General features: G+C 46.2%; 2 protein-coding genes across 3 annotated transcripts in view; one reads left to right on the forward strand and one right to left on the reverse strand.

Moving 5' to 3' along the window:
- Positions 1-8426, forward strand: part of stra6 (signaling receptor and transporter of retinol STRA6) — a 53170-nt gene extending 44744 nt beyond the window's left edge. The window contains exons 16-18 of the mRNA XM_060853858.1: positions 77-240; positions 4000-4137; positions 5126-8426. Coding sequence (XP_060709841.1) covers positions 77-240; positions 4000-4137; positions 5126-5364 — 541 coding nt within the window. The 3' untranslated portion in view covers positions 5365-8426. The remainder of the gene's footprint in view (positions 1-76; positions 241-3999; positions 4138-5125) is intronic.
- Positions 8427-14605: 6179 nt separating this feature from the next.
- Positions 14606-20748, reverse strand: islr2 (immunoglobulin superfamily containing leucine-rich repeat 2). Of its 2 annotated transcripts, none has more exons than XM_060853695.1 (2): positions 20481-20748; positions 14606-16599 (listed from the first exon to the last, which is right to left on the reverse strand). In XM_060853695.1, the coding sequence occupies exon 2, from the start codon at positions 16597-16599 to the stop codon at positions 14695-14697; it is 1905 nt and encodes a 634-aa protein (XP_060709678.1). In that variant the 5' UTR covers positions 20481-20748; the 3' UTR covers positions 14606-14694. The 2 variants fall into 2 exon arrangements, with proteins under 2 accessions (XP_060709678.1, XP_060709677.1); XM_060853694.1 differs by lacking the exon at positions 20481-20748 and adding an exon at positions 19156-19217.
- Between the last annotated feature and the right edge of the window lie 4864 nt (positions 20749-25612).

Below are 25612 nucleotides of genomic sequence, written 5' to 3' on the forward strand. Positions count from 1 at the left end.
TTCGTCAACACTCCCCAAGGCCCTACCATTAACCATATATGACTTACCTCACTGCATTATCTTCCTCTTTCCACAGACGAAGCCTGTACATCTTCACTTACCTGCTTTTCACTTTCAATGTTCTGATTGGGGTCATTGCCGGTGTGTGGAGAGTCGTCTTTACAGCTCTATACAACATTGTCCATTTTTGCCGATTGGATCTGGGCCTTATAAATCGTGGGGCAGAGATTTTTGACCCAGGTAAGCTTCTGTCTTCATGTTCTGAAGTTAATTTTATTTTCATTTGAACTGCATTAGTTTCACACTATTGTACTGGCAATGCATTGAGTTTCTTTTAAAAGCTGTGTGTTGGTTTGTGAAACCAAAACACCAAAAAGTATTATTTTTAGACTAGTGAAAAGCCGCCAATTTGGTGAAGTTTCGTTTCCTGGTATGATGCAGACCAACAGAATAGCTTCACGTTCTGCCTTAGAAGGCATTGGGGGTGTAAGGTTGTTGAATATTTTTTAAGGCGAAAGTGGATAAACGTTTTGTGAGACAAGGAAATGAAAAGTTGTTGGGTTGTTGTGGTGTGGGAACTGCAAGCCAAACCAAATCAGTCTCCCTATCACAGGCTTCAGAAAATGATGAAATTCAAACATTCAATGTCCCTCAAAATTGGTTGGTTGTTCCTAACCAAATAACAGATCCTGAAAACAACTTAAACAACTAAGAACAATTTATTACTAAGAATGTATTTTCAGCAGAAAACAAACTACAAGATGGTGTAATTAATATTTATGATCTGAACCCAATCTTCTTTGACAATAAACTGCCCCCCATTTTCTCAGAGACAAATATAGTTAAAGGATACATTTGAAAAGAAAATAAAAGAATCCTAATTTCTCAATTCAATAATCATTTCAACAATGAATACTTCATGAAATCCTTGGATAATGGGATATATCACAAGCACATAGAACTGTACATCTTGCTCGAGTTGGAGGAGAAAGTGAGGTCTGCAGATGCTGGAGATCAGAGCTGAAAATGTGTTGCTGGAAAAGCACAGCAGGTCAGGCAGCATCCAAGGAACAGGAAATTCGACGTTTCGGGCATAAGCCCTTCAGAAGGGCTTATGCCCGAAACGTCGAATTTCCTGTTCCTTGGATGCTGCCTGACCTGCTGCGCTTTTCCAGCAACACATTTTCAGCATCTTGCTTGAGTTCCAAAAATCTCAAGTCAATGTAAACAGCTCCCACATTGTCTCTGTCTCTGGAGACATTTTCATTTTAGCTATTTCTTATCAAATGTGGTTCATTTCTCAGAATATTCAACAAGTTGACTGCTGGAGAATAATGAGACAGCAAAACCGAAAACAGCTTCCCAGTCAGGCAGTTTCTGAAGCAAAACTGCCTCCTGCCCAAATCCCAGTCAGCACCAGTTCACACTCTTTCTCTTTCTTTGCCAACATTTGGACAGCACCAATCTTCCATTGATTGACCAATTCAACATACAATCAGCTGCCAGTCCTTGAACATAACAGCAACTTGGTGCCCAATTGTCTACAGTGTTCTTAGAGCAATAATTCACCTGTATGATCTTTCCAGGCCAGTTCCCAACGGCAAAAATTAGTCTGTGTTTTTTATTTAAAAGAACAGGCTGCTGTTCAAAGTTCAATTCTCAACTACAACTCTCAGTTCTAAACTAAAAATAAGTAAAATTAAAGAAAAACAATAGTCTCAACAGGGTATAGCATGCCGTACATCTCTGACACTATAGATGGAAATGTGGAACTCAATGCCAGCAGATCAACTGTTGTCTTTTTGAATGGTAGGGCAGGCTCAATGGACTGAGGGGCCGATATCAACTCTTGCACCTTTTTTGTTTCTGTCTCCATTCCAATTGAATGCTGAATGATATAAATGAGACTGTGATTCTGTTGTTGTTCGTATTATCACAGTGTCCTTTTATTTGAATGATGAAACATTTGTATTTCTATTGCAAAATGCTGGCGATCTATCACTTAAATAATCCTGGGCCTCTGTAGGAGCACAACATTGCATATTCCAACCGTTCTGCCTCTCAGAGAATCTCCTGGGCTCCAACAAACTCTTGTACTTAGCACCCAGGCAGTGTGTTTTGACCAATTTAACAATAAATAGTAAAGGGACAAATAATCTGGACCAGAAATGTTGCTTTGTCATGGGGGTTGAGCGATGTGTGCGTGTGCTCCCTGAGTTCATTTTTAACCCTTCTGCTCCTGAAGAGTACAGTTACCATACAAGCCTGTTGGAGATGGGCTCATACTTGATAAATAAAATCAGAATATGCCCATGTGGGAAGGTGGTGGCAGTTGTCAATGTGTAGATCCACAGATGTTAAACTTTGTTTTTCTTGTCTCTGCGATTTGAATTAGATTTCAGTATGAGTGGTCAACACTAGTTCTGTGTTGGATAAAAGCAAATTACTGCAGATGCTGGAATCTGAAACCAAAAGAGAAAATGCTGGAAAATCTCAGCAGGTCTGGCAGCATCTGTAAAGGAGAGAAAAGAGCTGACGTTTCAAGTCTAACTGACAAAGGGTCAGTTAGACTCGAAACATCAGCTCTTTTCTCTCCTTACAGATGTTGTCAGACCTGCTGAGATTTTCCAGCATTTTCTCTTTTAGTTATGGAATGGAGTTTTCCAAGTCTCTCTGCCTCTGTACAACACCAGACAACAAATTTACCAACAGTGCCTTTTCTATAGGGTTAGGAAAATGGTGATTATTTTGTAAATGAGGGAGATGCTGGCCTAATGGTATTACTGCTAGACTTTTAATCCCTGTCATTGTGGAATTTACATTTTTAAAAAATGGAATTAGAAGCCTAACAATGACTTTATAACCAATTCATAAAATCATACAGTGCAGAAAAAGACCTTTCAGCACATTGAGTTGATACCTACCCTCTGAAGAACATCCCATCCAGATCCAGCCCCCCCTCTACCCTGTCCCTGTTACCATGGCCAATCCACCTAACCTGCACATCTTTGGGCTGTGGGAGGAAATCCGAGAACCCAGCGGAAACCCCCACAGACACAGGAAGAAAGTGCAAACTCTACATATTCTCCCAACCTGGATTCCTGGTGCTGTGAGGTAGCAGTGCAAATCACTGAGCCACAATGCCACCCACTTTTGAAAATTATTGGAGACATGCATCTGGTTCATTTAGGAAAAGCAATCTGCCATCATTAACTGGTCTGGACTGCAGACCCACATCAGTGTAGTTAACTCTGAACAATTAGGGATGGACAAAGAAGGCTGGGCCTAGCCAGTGATACTCTCACCATATGAATGAATAAAAAACCCACAAGAAGTGTTACAAAGATGGAAATCCACATCCTAAATCATGTTACTTCCAGATGTGACAGTATGACAGTGTGCCCTATGATGTCCTTTTGTATGAAATTGTGCCTATTTTCACTTCAGTTCTCAGTTACTAAATCTGGAACTGACAGCTAATCTCAGTGATGGTGACTATCCTAGCTACCATCAATTGTAAAAAAAAAACCCATCTAGTTCATGAATGTCCTCTAGCGTCCTTACCTGATCGAGCCTACATGTTTGCCTGTGTAATGAACTTTCTGAGGAAGTGACGGATGTGGGGACAATTACAATGATTAAAAGATATTTGGATATGTGCATGGATAGGAAAGGTTTGGAGGAATATGGGCCAGGCATGGTTTAGTTTGGGATTATGTTTGGCATGGACTGGTTGGACCAAAGGGTCTGTTTCCATGCTGCATGACTCTGGCGCATTTGCCAGTTGGTTGGTGCTGCCCTCTGAAATGGTCTTAGCTAGCCATTCAATTCAAGGAAATTTAGGGATGGACCACAAATCTTGAGTTTGCCAGCAACACCCACATAGGATAAAGAAAGAAAACTTATTTTGCATCTGTGCGTGTGTGGTTTATTGCATAGCTAGGAAACAACCGCAGCTAACGAAGGCTGCAAAAAAAAGTTTGTTTTTTCTTTCTGCAGGTTATCACTGCTACTCCAAGTTCCTGGAGGTGGAGGCCAGTCAGTCTCATCGAGTGATGAGAGCTTTCTGCTTCCTCCTACTCCAGTGCCAAGGTTCTGGGAGAGGTCGCATTGAGAAAAGGAGATCAGTGGAAGAAGGTCAGTGATTGCACACAGTGCAAAGGAAGACATTCAAAAACTAACTATCTCGGAAACCAAAGTTGAGAATTTGGTGGAGAAATCTGATGTGTTCCAGTGTTTTTCTTCCCTGTGCTTATTTAATGTAAAGCTTTTATGCCTATGCACAGGGTCAGGTACAGCCATATACAAAATAGTTACCTCCACTCTTTTAAAATGAACTGTACCATCCCAAATAATAGACATGGTGAATGGAGTACAATCTGGAGTCACACAATAGTTAATGGGTTTTTGAATACCGCAAGCCAATATAAGAATTACTACACTCTGCCTCTTGTAAGGCTCCCAGTACAGAGGAATCTTGATTATCCAAAGGACATGGGCGAGGAGTATTTCACTTGATTAATCGAATTCTGGATAATCAAATGTCAGATAACATAGTTTAGGACCTTGTGATCTTGCCGGATAATCCGATATTCAGATAATCAAATGCTGGATAATCAAGATTCCTCTGTATATAGAACATTACAGTGCAGTACAGTACAGGCCCTTCAGCCCTCGATGGTTCCACTGGTCGATGCAACAATCTGAAGCCTATCTATCCTACAGTATTCCATTTTCATCCATGTTTATCCAGTGGCCATTTAAATGTCCTTAAAGTTGGCAAGTCTTATTTTAAAACATTCCAGTGATCGGTTTATATTATAATAAAATGTAGCAAACATAAGATACAGGTGAGCATTCAATCATAAGTCTTGCACCTACACCCAGTCCACTGTAAATTTCTGTGTTCTAATTATAATGTAAACTTGTCACACTGTAATTGTATCCTCCCGCCACTGGTGATGCTGTGGTGCCACCATTTTGCTTCTCCTCCTCCATCTGAACTACAGAGAAATTCCCAGGCTTTACTCCATTCTTCCTGAAGTGGTGCACATTTTGCTACTTGTTGCCTGTGAAAGTTTCTAGGCTCTATGAGCCGTTCTGACACGTGTGTTTTGAATCCCAGGGATTCAGTTGGTGCCTGATCAGAAGCAGACAAAATTGACAAAATCGAAACGAGTTCTGGCAAGATGGTGCCTGATCTACACACTTCTGAACAATCCTTCATTGGTTCGCTGCAGGAGGCCCATGGTTTGCTCACTCAATGACGTCATTACCAACGGGGAAATGAAGAGTTCCTCCAAACCCAGCACAGAGGATCTTGTTAAATCTGAACTTTGCGAAAAAACACAAGGTCCTGTATAAATCAGAATGTTGATGCAACTAATCACAAGCAGGAGATCAGTCATGTTTCTACACAGCTAAATAAAAATGTGCATAGTTGCACACATCATGCCTACGCACATTATATCCTGTTGCAAAAATTGGTCAAATTTACCCATGGGGTTTTGCTATGTCAACAATCACAACATAATTACACACTCTGGCCACTAGGTAGCTCTGTAGAGCAAGATCGATACACACTGAACTCTACATAGCCTTCTATTTAAAGAACCGTTTTTAATTCATCAGCTAACTTACATCAACACTAGGATTATTTTTAGTAGTGATATATTATTAGAATTGTTTGTTTGTCTTTTTGTAGCTATTGGATTTTGTTACTAATTGTGACCTGAGCTGGTTTAAATTTTTACGAACAGCCATTATGAGAATGAGTTGCAATGAAAGACTTACACTATGTACCTGTATTGGTTGACAGCTTTCCGTCCAATAAGATACATCTCATGATGCCAAGTGATATCAATCCTGACATGTCATAAATATTTTTTTAAATGAAAACTTTGGTGCTACAGGTAAAAGATAGTCAGTTGGTACTATAGAACGTGACTATTTCTCAGAAAATATACATTTTGTCAAGGTTTTTCACTTGACAGTTATGAGGATAACTTACAAGAATACTAATTCTAGATGGAGGCAAACCACCATTCCTTTTTTTTTTTTTGTTGTGTGTGTGCAGGTGCAGTGAAAAATATAAGGTGAATCTCCTGTTCATCTTTTTTTTGGTGTGTGTGCAAGTGTGAGACGCAGTGAGAGACACAAAGTGCACAAATCTTTATTTCATTTCCACCACCAGGAAGAAAGGAAACACCTAAGTGGTCTGTGACAAGCAATGCCCTTCACATCAAAAGGCAATGCTGTGTGATCAACATTCTTGTTTGTTTTTTTTTATATATATTTTTTTTTTAATTAACCCCCACACTACCGCCTAACTGCGGTAGTGCTTATTTCTTTCCCAGCACCCATGGTGTGTGTGTGTGTGTGCAGCTGTGAGACACAGTGAGAGACATAAAGTGCACAAATCTTTATTTAATTTCAAACCACCATTCCTACTGCTTGAGAGAAGAGAGCTGATTGGTTGGTAAACAAATGAGCTCTGATTTTTGTCAAGGTGTTGCCATGGAGAATGCACCAGTGATGCTGATTGATAGTTGACTGCCAGGCTTTGTTTGAATTTTAAACTAGGTGTGTTTGGTCAGGGCCAAACTAGAGGTGTTTGGTCAGGGCCTTACTCTGAGAAATGAACTAACACACTGCTATCATCATTTTTTTTTAAAAGAGTTATGGTTTTGACAAAATGTATCTTTTCTTTCAGCAACACACCATTGTAAAAATCTAGGAGAGAAGAAAATGTTAAAATAATATGCTAAATTTTAAAATAATTTTTAAATGTTGTACCTTTCCTTTAAATTTTATACCCTGTTCTCATTAGCTTAAAAACTGTTAAAATAACATTTGTTTTTAGATGCCAATCTTTGGTACTGTATTTACATGACATTTTCCTAAAGTTTGTTCATTTTTTTTTACAATCTCTCTCCTGTATGATTTTTGTCATTCACCTCATTATTAGGTTTGAAAGTATTGTTGCTTGTGGTCATTCTTACTGCAGTGAAAGTCCAGCTCATTCACAGAGTATTTTGCTGGGAAATATTTGGCTTCTGTGCTGAGGGAATTGGGAGTGAAGTTGGGAGATCTTGTTGCTCATCACTATGAGGATGTAGGTCTACGGCTGCTGCCAAACATACACCAAAAGCCACCTCAAAGTAAATTAGGGGATGATCGTAGCTCCTTGCTGGATTGAGACTGATATGTCATGGTGCCATTTGCCATGGAGATTTGGTAGATAGTCAACATTTACCTGAGAGGTTGTGATGACACTCTGTGAACGATTTTCAACCTCCACTGTTTCAGTTCAGGATGTTTGGAGATCTGAGCTTTGTAGACGTAGATGATACATTTGGATCCTTTTGTAAGCTTGTCAAACCCTGCACACGCAAGTGAAAATTTGGCCAACAACCAACTAACTTATCGATGAGTTGCAAAGACTTCTAGCAATTTTGAGAAAAGAGACATGCTGTAGATGATTTTCACCTTGTACTTACTAGAACAGGACACACACTGAAGAGCATGGGAGGGCATTCCAGGAGCAGCAGCAGGCATACCCATAACTGAGTTGTTAATCTGGTGAACACAACTTTGTCTATCGCAAGTAGTCCTAAGTGGTTCCACAAACAATGGATTCGATCTGAGCTCTGCAGTCCTACCACATCCAGCAATGAATGGTTATGGACAATTAAACAACTCACTAGAGGAGAGGGCCTCCAATCTCAATAATGGGGAGTTGATGGTCCTGTGGTCCTTATATCTGGACTGTTAATCCAGAGACCCTGGTGATGTTCAGAGGACCCAGGCTCAAATCTTACATGACAAATGGTGGAATTTTAATTTGTACCTAGAATTCGGAGTCTAGTGATAACTATGAAACAATTATCGATTGTCAGTAAAATCCATTTGGCTTATTAATGTCCTTTTAGGGAAGGAAACTGCTATCCTTACCTGGTCTGGCCTATATGTGACAGCAGCCTGTCAGCAATGTGGTTGATACTTGTTTGTCCTCGGGCAATTAGGTATAGATAGTAAATGTTCACCCAGCCAGCCATGCCCACATCCCATGAAAGAATTTAAAAATCAGTTCATAAGTTTAAGGTTGATGAATTTGTTAGTATCTTCAGCCAGCAATGCTGTGTTAATGATCTTCCTTGGCCTCCTCTTAGTCCCCAATGTCATGGATGCTAGTCTTCAGCCAATTGGATTCATGCCATGAGATATCCAGGAATAGCTGAAGGCAGTGGATATTGCATACGCATACAGATGACATTCCAGCAACAGTTCTAAAGAGTTATCCTCCCAACCTTGCCATACCCCCAGCCAAGACATTCTTGCATAGCGATAACACTGGCATCTACCTGACAATGTGGAACATTGCCTTGGTATTTCCTATACACGGTCGAGAGTGTGGTGCTGGAAAAGCACAGCAGGTCAGGCAGTATCCGAGGAGCGGGAGAATCAACGTTTCGGTTTAGGCCCTTCATCAAGAGCTTATGCCCAAAACGTCAATTTTGCTACTCCTCGGATGCTGCCTGACCTGCTGTGCTTTTCCAGCACCACACTCTGACCTCCAGCATCTACAGTCCTCATTTGCTCCTAATTGATTTCCTGAACATAGCAGACCAAATCAAATCCAGCCAATTAGTGCCTTATCAATGTACTATTGATCATCAGCAAAGTGATGGAAACACTATCTCTGATTATAGAGGGGAGGGATGCCTTTGAAGATGTATAAAATTGTTTCCTTTTTCGAGCATAACTGTCCTTACACCTGCAGCTCAAAGCAGTTCTTGCTGAATTAACATTGGACTGTGACGTGTTTTAAGTACACTTGCCCATTTTGTTCCCAGTGAGCAAAATGACCAAAGGTGCCTTTAATACATGTAGCTACACTGACTTAGAATCACTTTACCTTGAGATATAGATCCTCTTCTTTAACAAGATATAGATGTATTTTACTGTGCCACCTTTTTATGCTCTTTCTTGTTTATACAATAAAATACAATTATTACAATGAAGCTGAAACTGATTTCAGACATTTCTATCTACTGGAGGGCTTATTTGCTTCCGTAACTGACAATGAATCGCTCATTTTTCAGGATTTAAAATTACATTGTGTCTGGGTGTGGCTGAGTATCTGTGCAATTCTTCACACTGAGGTAGGATTTCAACTTGCATTTATACAGTGCCGCCTTAAATTAGTAAAATGCCCCAAGGCGTTTCACAGGAGTATCACCAAATGAAAATAAACCGATAGCCAGCCAAAGGCAACACCAGGACGCACCCTCGTAGAAACAGGCTCAAAGGAATGTTGTAAAGGAAGGAAGGGAGGGTGAGAATTTTCAGCTGGAAGTTTCAGAGCTTGGGACCCAAACAGCTGAAGGCACCAAGGGTGGGTGAGGCCGTAAGGGCAGCAGTATAAGAACTGGATTGTGAGAAGCAGAAATACGTCCACGAGCTGCAGGATGTAGATGATAATTATCGAAATACCCTTGAGATAAATGATTGTGCCTGGAATGAGAAAAGGCAGCCAGCCCATGTAAGTGCCTGCCCATTAATTAGGATTTGAGACGTGATCATAAAGTGTGTGTGTGTATAATCTGTCAGAGGAGGTGGCATTAGTGAAGGTACCTGTTGTAGATCATGGTGCTTGTCCATCATTTCATGGCAATATAAGTGGAACTGCACATGAGCTTTACAGAACTAGCAACTGGCATTTTACAGCTACTGTTTGAAATTATTGATTTTGAGTTTCATCTGGAATATTCTTTTAGGGGCCCAATCCCAATTAACTACACAAAACAGTGCAGGATCACTGGTACTGATGAGATCTCAGTTGAGTTAGTTTTAAACCCACAGTGTTAAGTATCCCATTAACCTACATGGAGGAAGATGTGTTCTGATGATAACAATGAAGAACTTGCCATTTGTATTCTCTATATCTCTGTACCCCTCCCCCTCCTCCTCTCATGAGGGGCAGCACCATCTCCCAAAGGCCCTCCTTGAATAATTTAATTCTGATTGATCTGACCTGCTTCATTTGAAACCTTCTGGATTTATTTTTAAATCCATTTATATGGAAATGACAGGTTGCTCTTGCTACATGAACCGAGTGACTTAAGGCGACATTTCCTCAAATTGGTACCAGAAGGCTAAAAACTCAAATTTCCAAAAGAGTCTAGAGAAAACATAAGAATGTACTCAGCTGTGAATTGCGTTATAAGGCTGTAGTTGGTAGTGTCACATGTGCTAGACCTGTAACACACTGCATCATTAAAGGCAGAAGAATCTGATACTGTACAGACATGTAGCACAGTCAATCTGTTTTGGAGTGATCAGTCCACTGTACAAACATGTTATCAGATTATGTTTTTAAATGTGGAGAATCACTATCAGGAATTTTCATTTACATTCATGTTGTCCTGGGTACAGAGTATTCAAGTCACAGCAAGAAATGAAGTACAAATGAAGGTCACTTTGAGCTCCTGGTATTCAGCAGGATTAAAAAATCTTGGAAGTTAGCAACACAAGTTCTCAGATTCAGCTCTTGTGACTATCATTGAAAATTAATAGGGGCAGATGGTGATGTAATGATATTTTCACTAGACCAGTGTCCAGAGGCTAGTGCTATAGTCAGGTGTCACATGATGCCAGGTTACAGTCGAACAGGTTTATCTGTAATCACAAGCTTTTGGAGCACTGCTCCTTTTGTCAGATTAAGTCAAGTAAAGCTATTGGACCACATCTGGGTGTTGCCTGACTTCCAATTTTGTCCATGCAAGTCCAACACTGGCATCTCTACATTTAGGGACATGGGTCCAAATGCCACCACTGCACAGTTTGAATTCAATCAATAAATCTGAAATTGGAAGCTAGACTAATTGATGTTGACCATGACAACTATGATATTGAACTCCCACCTGCTTTACTATTGTCCTGCAGGGAAGGAAATGCTGACCTGGTCTCTCCAGAGCCATTGTAAAGTGGTGGACTCTTGACCACTTTCTGACATGGCCCAGCGAGCAACTCAATTCACAAGCAATGAAAGAATAAAAATTGACCTCAGCAGTGGCACTCATATCCCATGGAAGAATAAAGGAAGAAATGCATAAATGATCAAATGGGAAGGTCCACTATGACTCCTTCCCAAGTTCACAAACTTTCACGACACCCTAATGCTATCTGATCTGTTACCAGATTTTTCTTGTTTTTCAGAAAAGTGACTTTTGTGGTTGCTCTCTTGCCTGTGATTCAGCAGATTGTGCAGGAGGGGGAAGCCAAAGTCAAGACTGACATTTTTCCATGTGGAACTGAGGGAGTGCAACACTGGCGTTGTTTAGTCACAATCCGAAATTCAGGCTCTGTCCACCTTCTCAACTTTACAGCTCAGATGCTGAAACACACTTCCAACTCAAAGTGGAGCTCCCCTGGAGTCCTGAGAGCATTTACCTCTCAACCAATATGTTAAAGACAATTCAGATCATCACTGCACTGCTGTTTGAGGGGTGAATACTTTGTGCATACTGGCTGGTGTTTCCCCCATCATTGTGAAGTGGCGCTAACTTAAAAGTGCATTAGATCGAAAGTACTTTGCAACATCTTGAGGTCATGGAAGATGCTATACAAGGGCAACGTTTTCCTTAATTTACAGCAGCTGAAGAACATTTGGTCTTCCTGTGGGAATTGCAGTCAGAAAGTAGATTGGCAGTCAAATATCAAAATTAGCATCAAAGGGTTTTTTTGGTCAATCTTAATAGAATTTATAATCTGTTAGCTCTATGGTGATGGGTTGTCCGGAACTTAACTCTGAGATTGACACAACCTCAGAATCTAAGCGTGTCATCTAGGCTGACCATTTAATGCTTATATTCTCATTGAAATTTTCGAAGATCCTGAAGAGATAAATAGGGTAGGCACTGAGCAATTGGCTGCTGCACAAATTCAGGATAAGCAGCTGATCACTTAGGGCTGAGATGGGGAGAAACATCTTCACCCAAAGGGTTATTAATCTTGTAATTTATTCCATTGGCACGCCCTCCCTTCATTGCTGAACACATTTTAGACTGGGATAGACTGCTGTTTTGGTTTTTAAGAGAATCAAGAGACATGGGGAGTGAGGGGGGATAGTGGAGTTGAAGGTTAGAGTGGTGCTGGAAAAGCACAGCAGGTCAGGCAGCATCCAAGGAGCAGGAAAATTAACGTTTCGGGCAAAAAGCCCTTCATCAGGAATGGGGGCTGGGAGCCTCCCTGAAGCCTCATTCCTGATGAAGGGTTTTTGCCTGAAACGTCGATATTCCTGCTCCTCGGATGCTGCCTGACCTGCTGTGCTTTTCCAGCATCACTCTAATCTTGACTCTGATCTCCAGCATCTGCAGTCTTCACTTTGGCACAGTGGAGTTGAAGCCCACCACTCGACCCCCTGATTTTCAAATAACCCTTCAACTCAACTCCTTGCCCATCCCCCACCATAACTACCCCCCTTTTTTAATGATACGATGGACTGAACAGTCAACTCCAACTCCTCTGTCCTACATTCTCAGTGGGGGAGTTGAATTGTCAGTTTCCTGTGACAATCGCTGTTCACAGCAGTTTAGCTGATTACAGCTCAACTCTGTAAAGAAAAAGGGTATTTATATGTAAAGGCAAATAATTGATGATACAAAACAGCATTTGACAGAGGATTAACATGTGACCAAAGTTGAATTGTAGAGGTTGGTTTTGAGGAATGTCTTAAAGAGACAGAGAGAGAGAGAGGTAGCGAGGTTTAGGAAGGGAATTTATATTTAGGGTCCAGTCAATCAAAGATATGGTCACCAGTCAGAAAATAATCGTGAAACCTAATGAAATGCTAGCCTTTATATCTAGAAGACTGGAGAATGAGGATGCAGAAGTTATGCTGCAGTTTCATAAAACCCTGGTCGAGTAGTGTGTACAGATCTGGACACCACGCTTTAAGATACTAACAGAAAATAGAGTGAATTAAGATTACTATTTCCACTGGTTGGGGGATTCTACAACTCGGGGCATAGTCTGAGTATTAGGGCTAGACCATTCAGGAGCGATGTTAGGAAGCAATTCTTCACAAAAAGGTAGTAACTAGGTGGCATAGTGGTTAGCACTGCTGCCTCACAGATCCAGGGACCTAGGTTCAATCCCAGGTTGAGTGATCGAGTGGGGTTTACACAGATTCTCACAGCCGTGTGGGTTTCTGCTGACTGCACTGGCAAAGATGCGCAGGTTAGGTCTATTAGCCAGGGAAATGGATAGTTATAGCCGGGTGGATCTGGGTAGGCTGCCCTTCAGAGGGTGTGGACTTAATGGTCTGCTTCTATACCATGGGGTTGGAACTCTCTTCTATAAACAGTAGTAGATGCGAGATCAATTGTGAATTTTAAATGAGGGAGATAAATTTATTTTAAACGAGGGAAAAAGACCAGAAGCAGGTGTCAGGATCAGCCGGGATCTGATTGGCTGGTAGAAAGGTCTTGAGGGAGCTGACTGGCCTCCAGCACTGCTGCCTCACAGGGATCAGAGCTCCATTCCAAACTCCGGCGACTGTCTGGGTGGAGTTTGTACGTTCTCCCCGTGTCTGCGCCGGTTTCCTCCCACAGTTCAAGATTTTCAGGTTGGGTTGGATTGGCCAGGGGAAATTGCCCCAGAGTGCGGTGTAGGCAGGGTGGATTCCAAGGATTGAGTGGGATACTCTTCGGAGGGTCACTGTGCACCCACACCGCTATGAATGAGAGAGCGGTCACAGACCTAGCAACAACAACAAAAAATGAAGCTTCTGACCCGATTCCAAATAAGAATTGGATGTGCATTTTGTTTTTTTTTGTTTTAAATTTATTGAATACAGGGATAGACGTCTCTCCAAGAGAGGCGAGTGGGAAGTGATCGAAGTTAAAGATGACACCAGACACACAACACACACACCCAGATCCCACAACAAGATCTCTCGATTTTAAAGTATCCCTCTGATCCTAAACCACCCCCAAGTCCCAAAACGACCGCCCCTTATATTAACACGAATGCACTCTGTGCGAGACATCATCGGCATATAAAATGGACTAATCTCTTTAAAAACAACACTTTGGTCCGTCCAACAAAGGAGAAAGTAACGCTGTAAGTTTTCAGTTGGTAGGATGTTACTGTACAACACTGTATTAGCGAACACCAAGAGGTAACACAGAACACGCTCACGGGTGGCGGGGGTAGGACGGTGGGGAGGGGGATTTTCAATGCAAAAGGGGGCGGTTTGGGGGAATCAGACGCATGCTGCACAGTTAGGACAGGACACGGGGAGGAGAATGCGTTGGTTCTATCAATGAAGCACCAATATATTTTGAACAGGACAACAAATATTTCCAGGGCTGTTCTCCAAAGCTGTATTTCACTCTCAGTTGGAAAGTTTCCTGCGGGTTTCTGATTTTGTTTCTTCCCCGCTCTGAGTAATACCAGGATTGCAGTTTTGTGGGTGACTGTCAAAGATCTGCAGCAAACAAAAGTGTGAAAGTGTGTGTGAGTGACAGCAGCAACATCTCCTGGAGTGAAGAGGGGGGTTTGGAGAATCCCAGATTTTGGATGTCATTGATCTTCACGCTTTGGGGCTCGTGTTTTCTTTTATTTTAAATACAGATTTTTTTGTGTTTTTTTTTTGCTCGGCGATGTTTCCCTCCTTCCCGCCCGGAATCAGCTGACCGGCCGCCGGTAGTTCCCGTTGATCTCCGGGCTGATGCTGACCGCCTCGGCTCCCAGGGGCAAGCGGTCGCTGTATTCGGAGCCGACCTCGAACTCTTCCTGGGCGGGGGCTTTGCACTGCGAGCCAGCGAGGGAGTCGGGCGCCTCGCTGCCGGCGTCCTCGCTGGCCGGGTACGGCTTCTCGGAGCCGGGGAAGGAGATGCTGCGTTGGATGGCGCCGGCGGCGTCCCCTGGCGGCAGCTCCCCGGGACCCTGGCTCTTCATGATCAGCTTGTAGGTCTTGCCCCGGTACTTGTAGAGGAGGTGGCAGCAGCTGGCACCCAGGAGTGGCACCGTGGCCAGGGCCAACAGGAAGCAGCTCACCACCACCATGATCAGCAGCGATGGGATCCTCCTCTTGGTGGTAAAGACGACTTGCACTTGGCAGTCCTGCCCGCGGGAGCTCAGGCACAGGCTGTAGTTGGTGCCCGGCCTCAGGCCCTGGAAGCGGTACGAGTTCACGCCGCTCTCGATCGTCGACCACTGCACCACGGCGGCCGCTCGGCCCCTCTGCTCCGTGCACAGGTAGAGGGCGCGCAGCTTGCCCGGGCCCCCCGCCGCCGCCGCCGAGCTCTGGAATGGGGTGAGTTGGACCCGAGCGTCGCTCTCGGTCACCTCCAGCGCGATCAGGCCGAAGTCGAAGATGTGCTCTTTCATGGAGGAGGTGCGGTTGAAGGCGTGGTTGGAGGTGTACTGGCTCCCGGGCTGAGGGGAGCAGTTCCGCGCCGAGGCGGGAGGGAGGGCCGAGGTGCCCCCCGGACTCAGGGTGGGACCGGGCGAGGCTGGAAGGGAGGCTCTGTCCGGCTTGAGGACGCTGTTGCCCGGCTCCGGCCCTCGCTTGGGAGGGGGTCTGCTGACCCTCACCTCCAGGGAGGAGCGGTTGCTGCCCACCGAGTTGGTGGCCACGCAGCTGTAGAGCCCCTCCTGGCTCCGGTGGAGCCGGGGCAGGAGGAGGGTCCCGTTCTTGAGCAGCGACACCTCCCCCTCCCCACCTCCTGCCCCCTTCCCGTCCCCGGGGGCCAGCTCCTGGCTCTGGCCGAAGGGCCGCACGGTCCAGCGGAGGGTGGGAGGCGGCTTCCCGCTGGCGGCGCAGTGCAGGGCCAGGCTGCTCCCGGCCGGGAAGGCCGGTCCGGCCCCGGGCTGGGAGCTGAGGGTGACCCAGGGGGGGCTGCACTGCAGCTCGGGCATCTCCGCCACCGGGGAGCCCCGCAGCTCCGGGGGCTCCGAGCACTGGATGCTCTGCCTCTCCGGGATGGAGATGAGCGCGTCCAGAATCCAGCTCTTCAACCACAGGAGGCGGCACCCGCAGGAGAAGGGGTTGCTGTAGATCTGCAGGTGGGATAGGGAGCTGAGGGGCCGAAAGACCCCCTCCGGGAGGGTGTGCAGCTGGTTGTTGTTGATGCGGAGGGAGCGCAGGTCCTGGAGGCCGGAGAAGGCGCCCCGGGGCAGGCTGCTCAGCAAGTTGTGGTCCATCTTGAGGAGCTGCAGCGAGCTCAGGTTGGTCAGGTCCCCCCAGGGGAAGCTGCTGAGCCGGTTGTGGCTCAGGTCTAGGTTCTTGAGGGGCCGAAGCGGCGCCAGGGCGCCTTCCTCCACCCGGCTGAGGCCGTTGTGGGCCAGCCACAGGGAGGCGACCTGCTCCAGGCCGGCGAACGAGTCGCGCAGCAGCGAGCCGATGCGGTTCGCCGACAGGCTCAGGGTGGTCACGTTCGCCGGCAGCCCACCCGGGACCGCCGAGAACTCCTTATAGGCGCAGTCGGCGAACTGCTGCGAGTACTTGTCCTGGCAGACACACCGCTCCGGGCACGCCCCAGCCACCAACAACCGGCAGCAGATCAGGGACAGCACGGCCAGCAGCATCTGGGGAGGGGGAGAGGGAGGGGGAGACAGGGAGGGGATGGGGAGAGAGAGAGGGGGGGATGGGGGGACAGGGAGGGGGAGGGGAGAGAGAGAGGGGATGGGGAGAGAAGGAGGAGAGAAAGGGAGGGGATGGGGAGAGAGAGAGGGGATGGGGGGACAGGGAGGGGAGAGAGGGAGGGGATGGGGAGAGAGAGAGAGAGGGGATGGGGAGAGAAAGGGGGGACGGGATGGGGAGAGAGAGGATGGGGAGACAGGGAGGGGGAGGGGATGGGGAGAGAAGGAGAGGAGAGAGGGAGGGGGAGACAGGGAGGGGATGGGGAGAGAGGGAGGGGATGGGGAGAGAGGGAGGGGGAGACAGGGAGGGGATGGGGAGAGAGGGGGAAATGGGGAGAGAGGGAGGGGATGAGGAGAGAGGGAGGGGGAGACAGGGGAGGGGAGATAGGGAGGGGATGGGGAGAGAGAGAGAGGATGGGGGGACAGGGAGGGGAGACAGGGAGGGGGAGGGGAGACAGGGAGGGGGAGGGAATGGGGAGAGAAGGAGGGGATGGGGAGAGAAGGAGGAGATGGGGAGAGAGGGAGGGGATGGGGAGAGAGAGGGGGAGGGGATGGGGAAAGAGAGAGAGAGAGGGAGGGGATGGGGGAGAGAGAGAGGGAGGGGATGGGGAGAGAGAGAGGGAGGGGATGGGGGAGAGAGAGAGGGAGGGGATGGAGAGAGAGAGAGGATGGGGAAACAGGGAGGGGAGACAGGGAAGGGGAGGGGAGAGAGGGAAGGGGAGACAGGGAGGGGGAGGGGAGAGAGAGGGAGGGGATGGAGAGAGAGAGGATGGGGAGACAGGGAAGGAAGACAGGGAGGGAGAGGGGATGCAGAGGGAAGGAGGGGAGAGAGGGAGGGGATGGGGAGACAGGGAGGGGGGATGGGGAGAGATGGGGAGAGAGGGGATGGGGAGAGAAGGAGGGGATGGGGACAGAGAGAGAGGGGATGGGGAGACGGGGAGCGGATGGGGAGAGAGGGAGGATGGGGAGAGATGGAGGGATTGGGGAGGGAGAGAGGGGATGGGAAGACAGGGAGGGGATGGGGAGACAGGAAGGGGAGACAGGGAAGTGAGACGGGAGGGGGAGAGAGGGAGGGGATGGGGAGAGAGTGAGGGAGGGGATGTGGATGGGGAGAGAGGGAGGGGAGAGAGAGAGAGAGGGGAGTGGGAGAGAGGGAGGGGAGAGAGGGAGGGGATGTGGAGAGAGGGAACGGGTGGAGGGGAAGGAGGGGGTGGGGTGTGGGAGAGAGGACAGGGATGGGGAGAGGGGGGAGAGGGAGGGAATGAGAGAGAGGGATGGGATGGGGAGAGGGAGGGGTGGGGGTGAGGGACAGAGGGAGGGGATGGAGAGAGAGAGAGAGGCAACGGGGGAGTGGATGGGGGTGTGGAAGAAGGAGAGGTGGGGAGAGGGAAGGGGTGGGAGTGAAGGAGAGAGGGAAGGGAGGGGGAGAGAGGGTTGGGGAGAGGGGAAACGAAGGATTGGGGCGGGGAGAGGGTGTGGGGATGATGGGGAGGGGGAGGGGTTGGGGATAGGGCAGATGGAGGTGGGGATGAAGAAGGGGGATGGGGAGATGAGAGTAGGGAAATGGGGGGGATGAAGGTTGGAGGGATGGTGGGGAGAGACGGGGGCGTGGGGAGGGAGGGGATTGGGAAGAGAAAAAGAGGGGAAGAGAGAGTACGGGGAGAGAGGGGTGAGGATGGGGGTGGGGAGGGGGGGGTGAGGACAAATACAGGTTACTATAGGATCAGCTTTATACATCATCCCATCCCCAGCCTAGCCTCCCTCCCCCGCGCTCTAACACTACTGACAGGACTAGAGACCACTCGGCCTTTCGCGCCACTGCCAGCTCTTTCAAAGACAGCTTCCCCGCCCCGCCCCGCCCACTCTAATATCACCACCATCGGGAATCTTGTGTTTCTTTGGCCACATGTTGTTTTGTTTGTTCATCTTCCACGTTTCCAGCAGTGACTTGAATTTTGGAAAACTACCCATTCTCCTTCCGTAATCCCAACCCTTCCCTTTTAATTCCCATCCCCATCCCTTGTAAGTACCCTCCTACCCACCCTTTCAATCCCAAATCCCTCTCTCCCAGGATTCCTATCCCCCCTCCCCTTTTACAATCTCGCTTCATCATACTGCTCCCCCTTTAATCCCTCTCCCTTTATACACCCATCCCCTTTATCACTGCGCTCCCCAGTTTTATTCATCCCATTCCCTCTCCCCGTGTAATATCACTCCCCTCCCCTTGTTTTACCTCCCCCCTCTTGCTGGAATGTTTCCTGTTCAGCTGGGTGTCCGATTTGCCCCAGTGAGAGTGAAGCAGTTTCCAGCTCCCCTTTCCTGTCGCTGCAGTTCACCACCTCAGCTGCTTTTCCTGACCATCAGCCCCTCACCTGAGCCCCAACCACCTCCTTGACCTTTTTTTTAATCAGCTGTCCCCCTGTCACCCGCTCCCCCGGGGACCCAGTCACCCTTCCCCATCATTTGAGGAATCAGAATTCTCATGAAGAGACCCTCCCGTACCTTCAGCACAACATCTCCGGGGGTGGGGAGGGAACACGCCCATTTAGTCGGCAGACACATCCCATTAATACAACACACCAGCAGCAACACCGTTCTTCATCCCCAAACACACAGAGACCACCATGTGAGGGAATCCTGTCTGTCTTTTCTGCGTGTGTGTTTTAAAACAAAAGTAAAATGCTGAAAACAAAAACTGAAGTACAAACGGGGAATTCAAAATCTCTTTGGGGGGGAAAAAATAAGCAAAAAATGCTATTGTCCAACAGTTAAGCGTCAGGGGTTCATTGGCCGCTGGATTTGATTACTAAACAGAAAAGGAGAGTGATTTATCAAAACAGCCTGATTTTGACGAATACAAGAAAACGATGCTGTTGTCGTTTGGAGCTTGTTTCACTCCGGGGGTCCGCTCGAATATTTCACACTCAACACCGTATTGAATTAGTTAGAGATTTCAAAGCTAGGCCAGGATATAGAAAGGCGATCAACCCCTTCCAGTAAAATATCTATCACCCTTTCCCCTATTTAACATAAAACAGGACAAAAAAATCGTGCCACGTTCTCAAGTTCCGAATTTTGATTCAGGAAGTGAAATTGCATTAAATTACATTAGAGTTAAGATATTACATCATTGGTGTCAAAGCACAGATATTTCATCGTCTGTCCGAATAAAATCCTATCGCTTCCTATATGTTCACGGTCAGTATTTGGAAATCGGTCCAAATGTTTCCCCAGGTCGTTTCTACTGGGTCTGAATTTCACAAATAGCTACTTTTTTCTGATATCTGTATATATTTAATATCAACCAGTTCAGTTTTGTATGGATGAGTGAGGGATTGACACGGTACTAAGTGAGAAGGCTTGTTTTTTTTTAACGTACACATAGACCGTGTTGGTTTGCAATCGAAAACAAAAATTGTCGTCTGGCGCTGATTGCATGGATGGAGTCCTGAATCTTTTTCTGAATCCTTTCAATCCATTTCCTCCCACTTTGCCGAGATTTCGTTCTGGGGGGGTTGTGTGTGGGGCGTGGGGTTGTGCATTATTTAAAAACATGAACTAAAGGGGAACCGGCGCGCCTGCGAGACAGAGGGGGCTAACTGGCGCTAGCACAATTGAAAAAATGGAAACGCAACCTCAACTTGGTGCAGAGAACTCAATAAAATTGTTGGCAATACCTACTCGCTCGCTTTCTGGTGATAGGGCGGCTCAATGGAAATCTGATCTACTTGCCCGCCCTCTGCAAAGTCTAAATTTTCACTCCAGTTACACTATCGAAATGTCTAAGCTCAGTTTCACCGTCTGCCCAGAAATGTGATTCCTCTTACCTTTCCCTCTCAATGTGTTCACTCCTGCAGGTTACAACACGCCCAGGTAAGCGTCGGAATTTCGGCGCTGTCCGTTACACGATTCGGGGCGAATGTGGCGAATACAGCGACGGGAGTAGAGTGGGGCGGATGGTCCAAGAGGGGGGAATCCAACCGGCATTTTTTTTTAACAGGACAGGGTTTTTTTTGTGTGTGGGGTGGGGGGGGGGGGTGGCCACTATTGTATACACACAAACACACACCCGTTGCCTGAGCTGTCTCAGTTTTGGCTAGGATCTCCAGGCGCGCTCCCGTCAGTTCCGGGGGCGCGCAGCCTCTCCCAGGTGCCGCGCCTCTTCCCTGGCGCAACAGCCTGTGGAGGGGAGAGACAGAGAGTGAGACAGCGAAAGAGTGAGGGAGAGATTTTTAAAAAAGGAACAGATGAACAGAAATCATATTTTTAAATTCTGAAGACACACAGTCACCAAGCCTTATCGGTTTCACAGACCCCCCCCCCACCCCCCCCCCCCCCCCCCCCCCCCCCCCTCAGAGCTGGCTGAAGAATCACTGAGAGAGAGCTGGGAGCTGAGGTTGAGTCGCTGGGGGGACAGGCGGAGCCTTGCCTGCGCCTGGTGGTTGGGAGTGAGATGGAGAAGATACCCCAGGCCGGCAGATTGCCCGCACCTCAGTGCAGGCACAGAGATCCCTCAGCCACCTGCAACTCTCTCTCGGTCTGTTTGTGATCAAGCCAGCCCACACCAGCCTAATGGAGTGGATGGAAAGAGAGACAGGTACATACATTGAAAAGGGATATAGATACATAAAATGGATATACAGGTATATTTAGTTGGATACAGGATAGGTGCATAGAACATACGCAGCTAAATAAATGCATATATAAAGGCATAGGTAAATACAGGTAGATAAATAAATACATCGCTAAATAGAATAGAATATTGTCATGAATAAAATAGTGAAAAGCGTACATATGCGCCATTCACGTTAGTAGATACATACTAACAGGCACACAGGGATATACTTGGCTGAATAGATATATATGTAAATACACAGGTCTATATAGGCAGATGTATAGATAGTTACACAGATATATAGCTAGGTACATACATAGATCGGCCGCTGCATAAATAGGTACATAGACAAGTAGAGGTAAACACAATGACTGCAGATGCTGGAAACCAGATTCTGGGTTAGTGGTGCTGGAAGAGCACAGCAGTTCAGGCAGCATCCGAGGATCAGGATGAAGGGCTTTTGCCCGAAACATCGATTTCGCTGCTCCTTGAACTGCTGTGCTCTTCCAGCACAACTAATCCAGAATCCACATAGACAAGTAGATACATGGGTTCAAATTTGGGTAAATAGATATAAAAATAAAGAAGTTGACACTAGATCTGTAGATAGATAGAGACAAAGGAGGTGGATTTATAAGTAGATAGAGACATAGGTAGGTAGATCTATGGGTAGGCTATAGGTAGAGACATTAGTAGGTAATCTATCTGTCGATAGATCTATAGGTAAATAGAGACATAGGAGGTAGATCTATAGGTAGATAGAGACATAGGTAGATAGATCTACAGGTAGATAGATCTATGGGTAGGCTGTAGAGACATTGGAGGTATATCTATAGGTAAATAGAGCTATAGGAGGTAGATCTATAGGGAGGTAGAGACATAGATCAATGAGTAGATAGATCTACAGATAGATAGAGACATTGGTGCGTAGATCTATAGGTCGGTAGAGAGTAGCAGCAAATTACTGCGAATGCTGGAGATCATAGCGGGTCAGATAGCATCCATGGAGAGAGAGGACAAGGAATTTTTTCGAATCTAGATGATTTCGTCAGAGCTGAAGTGAAGTGTGGAGCGGGCAGCTCTCTGATGAAGAGTCATGCAGACTGGAAACGTTAGCTTGTTCTCTTTCCATGATGCATAGAGGCATAGGTAGGTAGATCCATAGGTAAATGGAGACATAGGTAGGTAGATCCATAGGTAAATTGAGACAAAGGTAGGTAGAGAACCAGATAGATATTTAAGGAATATTTGTAAAATCAGAAATACGTTTTACAAAATCAACCTTATAAGAGTTTGTATGTTATCCTCTACAAGAAGGATAATTTGACTGCCATTTCAGCTGAAAATATCTGCAATACTGGAGTGAGAGACAGCGTTAATGTTTGATTTCTATATAGTCGGTCGAAAAGTTCTCTTTCCTACTGAGATCTCTCGCCACCCCGCCCTTTGTCTCTCTCTCTCTCTCACCCACAGATAGTCCGTTATATTGAGTCTGATTTTCCGGAGCCGGTTTTTCAGTGACGGGCACATTCCAGTTTACGGGAAGCGCCTTACGCCTGACAACCGTGCAACAGCGTGCACTCAGAGAGAGCCCAGCGACGCTGCTTGCTGTGAAACTAAACCCCAAAGCCCAACCCCGGTGTGAGAGTCTCACCTTTACCCATTGTGTCATGTTCTTAGCCGCCTATCTCACTTGAGTTCGCTCTTAAACCTCCAGGCAGCTGACAATTTGAACACTTTTTTTTTGTAGAGTTTCCTCCCTCAATATTCAGTCTTAGCCGCGCTCGATTAAATAGAAATAACACTATGCACGTTGATAGAAAACCTTCCTAACGCTGCGTACAATCAGTGAACCATTGTGAACCCTCCTATAACACTGCTATTGTGGAGTTTTTCGTATTTATTTTAATACATCCTGTCTTAAAATGTAAAGTAAATCGACCGTGTGAACCTATGGAAACAATATTAATTCAGATCAAACGGAAATTGTGGGTTTTGATAACAAAACATATTTGTTTGCATATCATTGTGTTCAGAGAGTGACTGAACCTTTTTTATAAGTTGAGGTTTACTATAAGGTGTGTCAGGGATGTGAAATGCAATTAAAAGCTCTCAGGCCAGACTGAGTTGACTCTAAGATCTCAGTTTGAAGTGATCCCTCGCCCTCTTTTGAATTAAAAGCAGTTTGGAAATTCAACGATGCCTCGCAAACACAAGGCTGAAGTTTTATTTGATCTCACCGAATACTCCCGAACGATGACACCTACTCTCCTTACCGGGAACCCGAACGACGCTTCCTCCAGTAGTTTGCAGCGCACAGTCTATGGATGGTGCGGAGGGATGCTGACTTCAGGTGAATCTAACCGTGGGATTTGAGGTTTCGTCTGAATTTGCTTCAGAGTTCTGCCATGGGATGCGCAATCTTGGCTCGGTTAATGGCGATTGGATCCGCTTCATGTCCCCAATGCAACATCTTCAAGAAAGCTATAGACGTATTGTTACCAACAAGAGGACAAGTTTAACCTAGGCATCAAAACATCTTCTGGTTTGTAACGGAATTCGCTACGAAATGCGAATTTAACAGCGCTGAAAAATTACTTAACGAGGCGTTAAGTTGCTCTGTCCACTGTTTTAATCTTGACCCACTTTAACGTAAGTAGAATCTCTGACAGTATATCCCTTTCAAATTAGCGTCCAGCATCCCAGTCAATACAACAAAGGGATTTATTTAATATCTTGCCCTCAATGCAACTCCACCTCCCCCCCCCCCCCACCACCCCCGTCATTCTGTGCTGATGGTCAGTGCCCCTCCTGAAGGTATCTTTGTGTTTTCCTCATCAACAGCTTCAGAGCTGTGTTGAAATGCCACCTATTATAGTGCTGCAAGAAATATCCACCCCCCCCCTCCCCTTGTGTAGGGGGAAGCTAAAATTTTAATGTGTTCTGCTGTCCCGGAGATTTTGATGTTTTCTTGAATAAAAACTGCAGCGAAAACAGACGATATGAAATTAAACTGAAGAAGTTCGAGACAGTTACATCTCAATGATTGCATATTTTATCTCATTGTGATAATATTAAACACGTTGGTGCATCTTCTCACATTCAAATCGTTTGTGTGTGTTTGAACAATGATCTATCTCTCCCACTCCCCCCCCAACCCCCACCCGCCCCTCGTGTTGACAGTATTGTCTCTGTTTGATTCCAAGTTCCATTATTTGCAGGTTTTTTTGCCCTTTCGAAGTGGATTCTATTGACAGCAGTCATCGGCATCATTTTCTTTAGATTAGATTCCCTACAGTGCAGAATCAAGTCCCCACCGACCCTCGGAAGAGTAACCCACCCAGACCCATTTCCCTCTGGCTAATGCACCTAACACTATGGGCAATTTAGCATGGCCAATTCACCTGACCTGCACATCTTTGTGATTGTAGGAGGAAACCCACGCAGACACAGGGAGAATGTGCAAACTCATCTGAGGCTGGAATCGAACCTGGGACCCTGGTGCTGTGAGGCAGCAATGCGAACCACTGAGCCACCGTGCCACCCCAAATTTATCTTTGGGTTCCCACTGTTCGGATGCTGATAGAATCTCTACATGTTAGGAGTATTTGGCCCATCAAATGCACACCAACCCTCCAAAGAGCATCTCATCCAGACCCACCCCATCTCTGTAACTCTGCCATTTCCCACCTAGCCTGCACATCCCTGGACATAATGGACAATTTAGCATGGGCAATCCACCTTAATCCGCATATTTTTGGACTATGGGAAGAAACCAGAGCACACAGGAGGAATAGGTAAAAACAATGACTGCAGATGCTGGAAACCAGATCCTGGGTTAGAGTGGTGCTGGAAAAGCACAGCAGTTCAGACAGCATCCAAAGAGCAGGAAAATCGTCGATTTTCCTGCTCCTTGGATGTTGTCTGAACTGCTGTGCTTTTCCAGCACCACTCTAATCCACACAGGACGAATGTGCAAACTCTACACAGACAGTTGCCCAAGGCTGAAAGCGAACCAGGGTCGCTGGAGCTGTGAGGCAGCAGTGATAACCACTCTGCTACCCCATTTCCTCGGTATGTCTCATCAAAAAAAAACTTTTTGAATTCCTACAATCTTGCCATTTAACAATATATTTAGTGACAATATTTTAGCTATTCCCACACCTCTGTTCTCCCGTCTCCCCACAAAAAGATCGAATCATAGAATGTTACAACACTCCAATGTAGCCCCCTTGGCCCTTCCTACACGTTCTAACCCTTCCGACTTGTTTCTCATTGAGAGTCCCACACGTATTACTTTGAGAAGTGCAGTAACAGCAGCATATCAGAACAGAGAAGTCAGAT

The sequence above is a fragment of the Hemiscyllium ocellatum genome, chromosome 42, assembly GCF_020745735.1.
Source record: "Hemiscyllium ocellatum isolate sHemOce1 chromosome 42, sHemOce1.pat.X.cur, whole genome shotgun sequence".
In the NCBI taxonomy this organism is placed as follows: domain Eukaryota; kingdom Metazoa; phylum Chordata; class Chondrichthyes; order Orectolobiformes; family Hemiscylliidae; genus Hemiscyllium; species Hemiscyllium ocellatum.